We start from the raw sequence: 11,484 nt of genomic DNA, 5'->3' as shown, positions 1-11,484 counted from the left end.
CCCTAAACTGGACGAAACCCCAGATCCAGTCAAGCTGCCAAGAGGGATCAGTGACGTTGAGGTCAACTATCCCCTCAGTTGCGCGCTAATTTGGTGACTGGGACGGTTGGCTCGTGGGTGTTTTTTTACTGCACCGACTACGTTGTAATGGCTGACGCGGGAGGTTGACCTGTGGGAGCGCCGGGGACGACGCTCAAAAGAGGAGGGCGGCTATGTAATACGATAGTGGTTTATCCCTCGGTTCTGGTGAGGCGCCACTTTTTGTACTTCGAATTAGCCCCCTTGTACCTCGCTGGGTGGGCTGGCCTTTTGGGCCATGCCAATAGCCCAGACACCTTTTCAGTGCTGAATATATGTATTCTGCCCGAGTATTGTGCCTTCTTTTGTCTTAAAGGAGTCTCGGGACGCTACATTAGTGACGATAATGTTCAGAACCCCCTGATGATTCTGATTGGCTAAATTCCCAATTAACTAAATTTGACAATATTTTTTGCCTGCGAAAGCCTGAGGATCAGATTTGGGTGGTCAAAGGTTATTGAAGGTTCCTTAATTCTAGAGATAGTCGACAAAATAAGTCCGTCAGTTAATTTGTACACTCATTCCGTTAGGGAGGTGGGAAGCACACAAAACGTAAATATAAATGAAAGAAGAAAGTGGTGCACCAGTCGAAAAATAGCGGTACAAGGCTGAGAAGATCGTAAACGTCGCTACTAGATTGGGGCTTCAAACGAGTGATTAAGAAGTCACTTGCGAAATCAGATCATTACAGAGTTTAATGAGCAGTTGTTGTCGTTTCAGCTCATAATATGTTGTGCAACGTTGCTCTCCTGCTTCTTGTGCACGCCACTAGCTACTCCCCTTCTGCAGAAGGGGAGAGCACGCGTCTTATCGTCTACGGACGGTCCAACAGCCGTAGTTACAAGTTATTTGCCTTTTTTCTAGCATGAACCTGGAACTCAGCAGTTTATTTCATACCCATATTATCTGTAGTGATTATTGGACACTTTGGCAGAATACCAACCGATCTGACGAGAGACAAACGATTGGCAGAGTATAATTGGGATTTTAACAACGTTTTGATATGCACAACAGGTAGACACGATGAATGGACGCGTGATCAGGTTCACAAGTAAGTAGTGTTTTCATCAATGACAAACATGATGGTAAGGATGCACAGTTGGTGTCACGATAAATAAGCAGTGTTCTAGCTCTCTGTCCGTTTCACCAAAAATGTCGAGAATGATGAGAAAAAAAAAAAAAACAAAAATTAGAAAAAGCAAGAAAGAGGGGGGAGGAAAAAAGATATGCTCCGCGCCTGGGCCAAAACAGTCGAGTAAAGTGCACAAGACCAGCTTGAGACACAGCCTGATGGGTTGTGTTGTGATGGTGCTTCTCAAAATGAGACAAGAAACCAAAGTCCAGCTTTATGAGACTAGTTGCATAAAAACACGTTAAGGGTGGCCTACAATCCGATGTGGGAAGTCGGGAGCCTGCGAGGCTAGCCGCAGGAACGAAGGAAGAGGAGGGAGCAATCACTTCATGCAGGGGGGAAAGAGTGAGAGGAGTTGGGATGGGATGGTTGAGTTTGTTTGACCCACGAAAGACGCCGTTTTGATCGGTCGGAGAAGCGGCGATCTAATCACTCGGTGAGTCAGACTCTGAAAAAAAAGGGGAGGCTTACCTTACTCATTCTTTAAACAATGTTAAACGTCGGAAATGGCAATTGTGACACTTTTCTGTTAGTCAGTACAAGCTTAATGGCATTGAGTCGACACAATCGACTAGAACTTACAAGTGAAGTAGTAGATTAAGTCGATTACTACGGTATGCGAAAGTTGACACCGAAGCAAGGGCTCGGTGAATGCAAACGACCTGACAGAGTGAACAGTTTCTCGGTTGCATTTCTAGTGAAGGTGGTGATGGATTACACAACTGTATTTCGTGGTTGTACTTCGGTGATCGACGGATTGATACGACAACTATTCTATCCAGTTGGGCGAAGAATTCACGGGAAAGAAGAAAGCACGCCCTATTTTTCAAGCGTTGGTCAAGCGAAAGTAGCCAATATGTGCAGTTGATTTCACAATTTGGGTTGCATAAAAGGTAGTTTCAAGTGGAGTAAGACTGACCTCGCATTTAGTGAAATGTGATCCAAGCGGTTTCGATATCTGCAAGATCTCTAAGTCAGGTGAAGCTAAGAAGGGTTGGATTTCGAATAAAAATTCTCAAATCTATTTCCAAGCCTCTAGAAGAGATACGAATAACAATAACCAGCTGATCGAACACCTATTTGAAGAGTTTAGAAGCTAGAATTGAACATGAAAATATCCTAGAGAAGGAACGAATATAAAGGACCGGTGGAACTCACAATTGAGTCTCCACCGACTCATGTTTCTTATTCTCTAAGATGAAAAGTGGGCGAGAGAAGCGTATACCGGCCACTTATCCAACTTTTGCTCCGATAGGGAACCGAAAGGTTCGCGGACCGATTCTTTTACAAAACCCACATCCATTGAGTTCAAAAGGCAAATGCATTTCTAGTAATAAGATTTATACTTCGTACAGGTGCACCACACGTCAAAATGGATGAGCATGTTGAAACAATATTAACATTGTGCAATGAGAATGGGCTAAACGCTCCGGAAAGGGGAATTTTAAGGTCGGATAAAAATCACAGTGAGTCAAGGCAGCGTTCCAGCTTTTTGGACTGCTACAAAATGGATTCAGCAAATTACACTGCGGTGTTAGGGAACAACCTACTTGAATAACCGCTATCTAGTCAGAACGAAGCCTCACACTTCAAATGATATTGGGAGAATGGTCAGACCTTCTGAGAGGAAGAAATTCTATGGCAGCAAGTTATTGAAGAAACCAGATGGAATAGGATTACCAAAAGCCACAATCATGATCACGCAATTGGTCTTTTCTTGTCCTCCGCCATAAAAAGTTCGTGCATCACAGCGGGAACTCACCCTCAATAGCCAACTTCGTGACTTTTTCTGTAAGAAGTTCCAGATTTCGATTAATTTCCGCTGTAGAGTAGTCCGCCATGGCAGAGGGTGCAGGAACGGTAGTAGCGGTGGCCGTGGTACTAGCGAGCCAGCGCCGTTGATCTGGAATCACGGGGGGTAACCCCGAGAGATGTGGGGGTGGATGTGGAGGTGGCGGTGAGGGTTGGAGGTAGGCAACGGCGGCTGCAGCGAAGCCCTCGTTTCCCCCCTCACTGTCGTCCAGCGTCGGCATGAAAGCGAAGCAACCTGTGGACCGGAGCTCTGGTGAAGCAAACGGCGATACGGAGGTGGAGATTTCACTGCCCGAGGGGTCGTGGTACGAAATCATTCGATTGCGAGTGAAGAACTGGTGAGTGGCCTTACGAGGAGAAACATACCTATTATTCGGTATTATAGAGGATTCCGTACATTCGCTTCATATCATTCGTTTGATAGTAATCGAAAAGCGAATTTCAAACTGATTCAGTAACCACTTGAGTTACTTGCCAGGGCCGGAAAGTAAAACTATTCTGACAGAGTATATTCAGATTAATCCCTCAAAACGAGCATCTCATGTCTTCTGACGTTTTGTTACTGTTTGACGTTGTGTAAGAATATCGAAAAATGTGAACACATGCGGAACACAATCAACTAAACGACTGGAAAAAACATTTCTGCTAATTGCATGGTGTACAAAATACTGTAACTTATCATTTAAAGCCAACAATGAGGTGGAGCTACAGAGGCTAGGTGGTTTTACGCAACCATGCTCTGACACCCTGAACAAAGTGACACTGATAGTACCATAGGTCGAAAAAGTAAAGAGAAAGTCAATGGAAATAGCAAATGTATGACACGTGATTAAAGGCCTTGGTAAGAAGGGCGAGGTCACCAATCATAATGTGAGCCGAGAAAGACTGGGGTCACGAGGATCTCATGACACAAATAACTCTTGCTCTAGTAGATTATGCTCATCTTGAGATAGAAAGAGCCATAGATGAAGGATATGTCTGTGGATATCACTTGATACAGCGTTTATAAAATTTGGACACAATCTGGTGGTCCTAATGCACCCATTACTGCTACATGAAGGAATCAGTTCGGCAATCATTACGGGGTGCAAACAGGTTAAGAAAGAATATGATAACAGTGGATACTTAATTCGGATGAGTCTAGTTGGATAAAAGTCTTGTAACATACTCGAAGTTAAAACCTCATCTTGATGAAGGAACGACATCGAAATGCGTAACAATACTAACCAACGCAATCACGTACATGACACACAATCAGGAAACTATGTAATGCTACTTTGCTACTCTCCTGACGTTGTATCCATGCCACTCAAATAGTTATAAACACGAAAATAGAAACGTCCAATGTAAGAGTAAGATTTACTAACAACAGGAAGTCTAGCACTCTCAGGTTTGCTGGGCGGCCTGCCCGCCGAACCACGTCAGTAGCCCCCTCTATAGCCCGTAGCCTTCTATATTCTGCCCTCGTATTATGTTTTCCTTCATCTTCAGGGAAGTCATAGAGAGTTACACTAATATCTAAACGTACTAGGAACCAGCGCTTACATTAATACATCATAAATAGCAGCTAATACAAGAATACACATTTAGTACGCTAGCAAATACTTCACTTATGTGAAATTGTCTTGCTTAAATTATGGTTTGAAAAGAAAACGTATCCCTTAATAAGCGATGACTAAAAAATACCACCTAAGTGATTCTTGGTAGCAAATGCCAAAATTTCACATTTCCATTTTGACAAGATTTCGCAATCCCAACACACGGCAGTGAGCCCAGATGCATCACGTGACGCCAATTTTGCTTCAGGAGAAATGCACGTGAGAGACACTCCGAGATCCTGAGCTTTATTGGAAGTGACATACAAAGCAAGCATCATCCCCGTTCCCGAAACGAGTTAAGCAGCACAAACAACTCACCGCTCGTGGTTCCATGAGCCCGTAGGGGGTGGAGACAGTAAGGCTGTCCATGCTAGCCACGCGCTGTTGAGGTGTGGCGACAAGCATCGCCGCTTGCTCGTGGAACACAGGCCGCGAGGGCCCCTGTTGGTGTTGGTAGACGTCAGGCTCGGCATTGCGGCCACGCACCATGCCGCCACTCCAGCGAGCACCAGGACCACCGCCAAACCCCGGGGAGGCTTGGAAGAAGGCGAAGGGAACACCAGAGTGTGCCTGTTGTTGTTGATGGTGGAGGTATGGAAGGCGCATCGGAGAGGCAAAGTACGGTCGCGAGGCGAATCCGCCACATCCCACGCTAGAACGAGGTGTGTAGGGCGCTGAATGCGATCCCCCACGATCCAGAGGCTGGACATAGTGGTAAGAGCAGCGACGTGATGCGGACCGGTGATGGTGACGATGATGGTGGCATGAGCGACGTGGGGGTGGTGGCGCAGGTCCCAAACAATCGACCATTTGCTTCTGCCAGATTGTCACCTGGTCCTTTTGTGCTTGACTGAAGGACTTGAATAAAAAAGCAGCACCACTTCTAATACTCACAAGAAATAGGACACACAATAATTTGGTTCAAATTTAACCTAGAAATAGTTAATTTGAAGGCAAAATAAGGAAACGAAAGATTAAAAAGAGTGACGTGTTATTTAAACACTTAAGTAAATGATAAATAGATGATCCAGTGTGAATATGCCACTTACTTGCGCATCAAATAAATGCCAGCATTACGTTTAAAAATATTCGTGTTCGGAGTCATTGCAAAGGAGTTTCAACTACAGTAGCCAAGCTTAGAGCCTTTCACACGGCAAATGGAATCGCCACTTGCAAGGTGTAGAAAAAGACGTCTTTCGCCAATTTCATTCCCTCCCCCCTCCCCCCCGCCCCCTCAACCATCCCGCCTACCTCCTACACCTCAGGCCTATTCGCTGCCCGTGGGCGCAAATATTTTGCTGTTGCAAAAATGCACCGCCAACAGTTTGTAGGTACTAGCAAATGATTAATTACACAGAACAAACTTTTGAATCAAAATCTAACCTACCTGATGACGTAGTGCCAAAGAGGTACGTGCATATACAGTCCCCTTATCTCCGCTACAATCTTTAACCCCAATAAACTTGAAAATATGCATTAAACGTATATGCAAATTAGCGTTACATTAAAGGAGTGATATTGAAGAAAATGTGCCAAGAATTTTGTTAAGACTATAATTTGCTAGTCTATAGTTGGCAAAAAAGTGCCAGTTGACAGCGCCAAAGGACGGAAGCGAGCCGTCTTAAGCACTGGAGAGAGAGCCGGAGAAGGACGCTTACTCGTTCGCTGCACAAAGTTGGTCGATGGTTGCAAATTTACACAGAGGCACACATACAAACAGGCACGGAAGCGGGAGACTGCAATAGGGGCGCAGGAGCGCTGACTCATGAACAGGGAAAGGTGCAAACAACTCCCATCTCAGTCGCATTGCCCAAAAATACACCCATTTGAAAGTCATAATGATCCAAGAGAAAGAAGGTACATTCATTCAAAATTTGTGCTGTTCAAAAAAAACAACCAAACAAACCTAACCACTGATGGATCAAGAATATTCTATATGCATTTTGCTGTTCAAAGCTTTACCAATCTGTTTGCGGTGTTACCTAGCGTAACCATCATAAATGCCAAAGAACAAATGGTACTCATTTGTGAGGCCAGTAGAGAATGTATCAATTGATGATGAAAAGACGTTTAAAACTTACTGAGTGCTCAAGAACAATCGTTAGCAGTTGCATAAAGAATCCATAGTTGTCGTCATCTATCGGGTCACAGAGCAACGCTTTGAAGGCTAAAATTCGAGAAGTAGATATAACTATATGTCTCGTCTTTACAATAAATTAAATTAACTTAAGCTCATGCGAATGTTCATTTTTAGCCAAGTCGTTACATTACGTTTGTAAGATCAAGCATATACATAGTAACAGTGGAATGAAACCATAAACATACCATGGTTCAAACAACGCATAATTTGTTCCGGCAAATTCTCGTCCCCCAAGTCCTTATTTTTCGGAACAATCTCTGCTGGATCCGGCACTGCGGATGAACCACACGGCGTCCCTGAGGGCACGGTCGGGAAAAAGAAGTTCATCGTCGTCGCGGTTCCCCCTTCACTAGACTTGGGCCGCTTCGGGGAGTGAGCACCGCCCAACGCATTAGTACGATTGAAGAGACAGGTATCGGAGTTTGTGTAGGGACACTGGCACAGACTCCCAGTGGTGGAACGAAAGTTTATAAACTCCCTCTCGTCATCCTCTGCTCCCTCATCCTCTACATAGTCCTCCACATCACTGCTGAAGATAAAATTGGTACCGGGTGCTCCAGTCGCTGATGCGCTGTCTTCAGCTGAGGAGGCGGAGGACAGGCAGTGGGGTGAGGTAGTGGTTTGATTAGCTGTTGCAGGGGGGAACGGCGTCAGCAGAATGCTATGCAATTCGCTAAGGCATCCCCGAAGATTGGACCATCGAGTGGATGGGTTCAGGATGGTGGCTTCAATGCGCACCTCCAAGCTGGTCAGTGTTGCAGAGCGTGTACCAAGTTTCGCTATGTTCACGAGGATTTTGTTGCGTGCACCCTGAGTAACATGTTGACGCTGCAGCCACTCGTCTGTAATCCCAAGCATTTGGTAGTACGTGAGGCGTTTGAACAGGCCAATGTATTTGTGGAGACGCAGACTCTTCAACCAACCAGGAAGTTCTGCAATAAAAGATAAAAGTTGGTAGGTGGAAGAATGCCTTTTCAAACTCCTCACATTTGGCCCTCGTGCCAATAGTGTAATTGATCTTCAAAACCCGTACGCATATGATAAAACTACTTACAGATAAGATGCCTCTTAGTATCCACAGGAATAAATCAGGCGGTATGATATGCTTTTCTAGCTTCGATTTATTGCAACGTCAATATATTCTAGGTAGAATGAGTACTTACGAGCCATGTCCGGATTCTCAACCTGTTTGTCCTGAATGGAAACAGCTTTGTGGCGGGCTCGTGGCGATTTGTATTCTTCAGGCGGACTATTGCGTGCGGTAGGGGGAGGTCGACAGCTCACCTCGTTAGCAACGTCGCAGCTATTCGGTGAAGGGGTACTACTCACGAGGCCAGTTGTGGAAGAGGGCTTGTAAGGAGGCGGACTCGCCACAGATAAGCATGGAATATTCAGAATTTCCTGTGGCGCTGATAATGGGTTTAGGTACTCCTTTGAATGATGAAAAACTTCCTAAAAATCCCAAAAATACATCAGTCCATGCATGCAGATTGAAGGGAAGGGGAGAACTTTTGGCAGATAGACAAACCTCGGAAGACTCCGCTTTGAGGAAGATCTCACCCTTATCAGGTACGATGAAGCTGCTAAAAGAACCACTTTTTTCGGGTAAGGTAGAACTACAAGCAGCCGTGGAGGTGGTATCATCTTCCTCCTTTAGCTCACCCTCCTGAGGCGTATACGGTGAGGCAGACTTACGTCGTAGAAGATAAAACCGGCTGTTCGATGGGGTAGCAAGTCGATTACCACGCAAACTCACCGCCAGGGTTTCATTTAAACCTTGGTACATGGATTCACTACCAGACACAAAGCCCGATGAATTGGGTGAGGAGGAAGAGCTAAGAGGATGTGGCGAAGTGAACAGGGAAGGAACAATGAGGGAGTTTTCACTGGCAGGAGGAACTAAACTGTGATGACGTCGGTTGGGATAGGGATAAAGTGAACGTGGGAGAAATTGTAAGGGTGAGTTTATGCTGGAGCTACGGAAACTTCGTGAGAGAGACGACCCCGGTGAGGATAAAACTGTAAATAGAAATAAAACGCAGTGGTATAAACGATTCAAGGCAAAAAATAAGTTAATAAGCGACTCACAGCCCTCAGTAGTGTCTTTGTAAAGTTCTAATGCTTCAAGGAGATCGTTTGCAAGAGTCAGGAGACCCGTCAACTGCCAGGAAGCGCAAGCTTCATATCGGGACTTGATATTCTTTTGCAGCCAATGACGATCTTCCACAGTAAAGAGTGGTGTGGTCATCGCGGCAACTAGAAGCTGTCCCTCTGGCGAGTCGAATACATCCTCAAATACTGGCTTTTGTTGTGAGGTGTTTTCTAGGGCCTTATCAACAAGCGATAGGTATTTATCGTGGATTTTCGAAAAATCGGCACCTCGGTCTTTTGCGATATTTAGAGACAATAGAAGGTCCAGAATAGTGGCACAGAAATCATCGGACATGACATCCAGGTTATTCAGATGAGCTAAAGAGAGGGAGTGACAAGATTACACAATCAAAAAAATTACCAATATCATTCGCCTTTACTGCAACACCGATATTTTGGTGATTCTCAGATAATCTATCAGTTGTCACGGCGTGCAATAATTTCAAATAATCGCTACTTATATGTCGCAAGGACAAAGCAGTGAAAAGAAATTGCCTCAACGGAGTTAATCCATTAAACCAATAGATGAATTGAAAGGCCTACAGTAGATCAATAAAGACAGAACCAACTTGATGATGAAAGGGGAGGCCATGTTCAAGCAAAAAGTCACTGTCCGATACGAAGGGGGGTAGGTTTTGACCAGATGGAGGCGAGTGCTGTGCAGTGTCTGGACAATAATTATTCTCAATGTAGATGACAGGGATTTGACCATGCGCGTCTTTGTTGTCTACGACTTTGAAGGTATGAGCCATGAACAGAATCTAAGGAAAACATTAGTGCAAAATAAGCAAACCTTTGTTGAAAATGGGTAACAGAGGACGAACACAGAAGAACCAGCTTCATTAGGAAATCAGATCGTAAGTAAAATTCAATAACTCTGGAGGCCAGTTGAAATATGGGTCAAACAAAAACGTATGTGCAAGACCCTACATCGACGCGAAGTAGTGAAGTAGGGGCCGATGGCTCCAAAGTAACCGCACACCCGGTGATTCGATTAAAACATAGCAACGCTCTGGTCATTAATAATAATAAATAATAATAAAAGGCAACAAGCTTTTGATTTGCACCTTTCGCTTGATAGATTTGTGATACAGGCCTTCTGACGCATTTAGAATTTTGCACAATTAAGAGTTACTCATTTCTAACCGGTAACTAAAAACAAACATTTCGATACCAACCAAAATGCACTCTAACAACATTTTTAGTTTCCAATCATGTGGCAAAGTGACTTTTGTCCTTAAACACGACTTTGCTTGTCATTTATCATTGTTATTATTCCGTGCTCCCTCACAATTTCCTGTTGTATTCATAAAACTTCTCAACACCTTTCCAGCATTACCACATGATCGATCCACTTTTTCTTTTGTTTTTCAACCCACGGAACAAGGCAAGTGTGTAGAAGATAATACCCTTCATTTAAACGGTGATTTGTTGATTTATAGGTCGTCAAGTTTTTGACGAGTTAGAAGTTAGTTCTCCCTTCCCTTGAGGTTAAAGGCGTCCACTCCATCACGTGGAGTGCATAAGTTGACCAGTACTCATCCTAAGGTGTGTTCAAGCAAATACGTTTTTGCACTGTAGTATTGCATAGAATTAAATCTTATTATAATAGCTAATTTTCCAATAAAGGACATTGTAAACAACTTATTGGTGTTTTTTGTTTGTATTTCTTCAAGTATGTGGTTTTTTTCCAACTGCTTTTTTCCCTGTTCATAATTGTTACAATAAACTTAATTATTTCGCCAAATTTTACTTGAAAGCTGCCCCTTTGCATACAACCGTAGCTTGCATTTTTTTACAGCTTCTTGGCCGGCACATTTTCTAGAAAAGCCGAGTCTTTTCGACTGACTAATGTAGACTAAAAATTAAGGTGCATTCGTCCAGGTGTCTAAACTAGTCTTACCATTCCAAACAGCATTAGAAATGCCACTTTTTTCATTATTTTCACTTGTACCTTCATAGACAAGGCCAATACTTTATAGTATATTTCAAAGAAAATAGCAATCAAATAATAGAACCACCTACTGATCTGATTTTGGCAATTTAGCTCGTTAGCTTGTGAATAAAAAAACGTGAGAGTAAATATTTAGAAGTGTAGTTAGCACATCATACTGTAGCACTCCGGACCGGGGGACGAACCCCCAAACGTAAGTACTACCTGTAGTTGAAGTATATTTAAACAAAATCTGGAATCATCACATGGCTCCTTTCTTATTTTGGGCACTTGCCTCGACTTCCTATGTGGTCACTCGTCTACTTCGGTCGCGACTAGTCCGTGTATTAAATGTAACTAACCGTGAGAACCATAGATGACGATGGATTTGTACGAAAGGAGGAGACTACCTACTGGTGGTTGTACATGATGTAGTTGTAGTCGGGATTTCTGAATATCTTATTCTGTGCAAAATCAACAGTAACGGAGACAATTTCATTTGGTAGGTTGTGGCAGGGTCCGAAAGATATTCCATCTATTTTTCTAATCACTTTTCTTAGCTAAATTTATCCAAAACCACAATCAAAAAGGCAAATCACCTGTTGTCAAAATATATTTTTTGCCCGGGGATGTATAATTA

The 11,484-nt window shown here is 43.7% G+C and overlaps 1 protein-coding gene across 1 annotated transcript; it reads right to left on the bottom strand. All coding sequences in view use genetic code 11, as the record gives it.

Moving 5' to 3' along the window:
• Positions 1-1,635: 1,635 nt before the first annotated feature.
• Positions 1,636-9,663, bottom strand: EGR_09149 (hypothetical protein; the record flags this gene model as incomplete). Its single annotated transcript, XM_024498398.1, has 9 exons — positions 1,636-1,658; positions 2,973-3,369; positions 4,939-5,478; positions 6,702-6,787; positions 6,946-7,692; positions 7,924-8,212; positions 8,289-8,779; positions 8,849-9,229; positions 9,522-9,663. 9 exons carry the CDS (start codon positions 9,661-9,663, stop codon positions 1,636-1,638), a joined length of 3,096 nt encoding a protein of 1,031 aa, XP_024347181.1.
• Positions 9,664-11,484: the final 1,821 nt, after the last annotated feature.

The sequence above is a fragment of the Echinococcus granulosus genome, assembly GCF_000524195.1.
Source record: "Echinococcus granulosus chromosome Unknown EG_S00134, whole genome shotgun sequence".
NCBI lineage: Eukaryota > Metazoa > Platyhelminthes > Cestoda > Cyclophyllidea > Taeniidae > Echinococcus > Echinococcus granulosus.
Note: the sequence above shows the minus strand (reverse complement) of the source record. Positions and strands in the feature narration are given on the sequence as shown.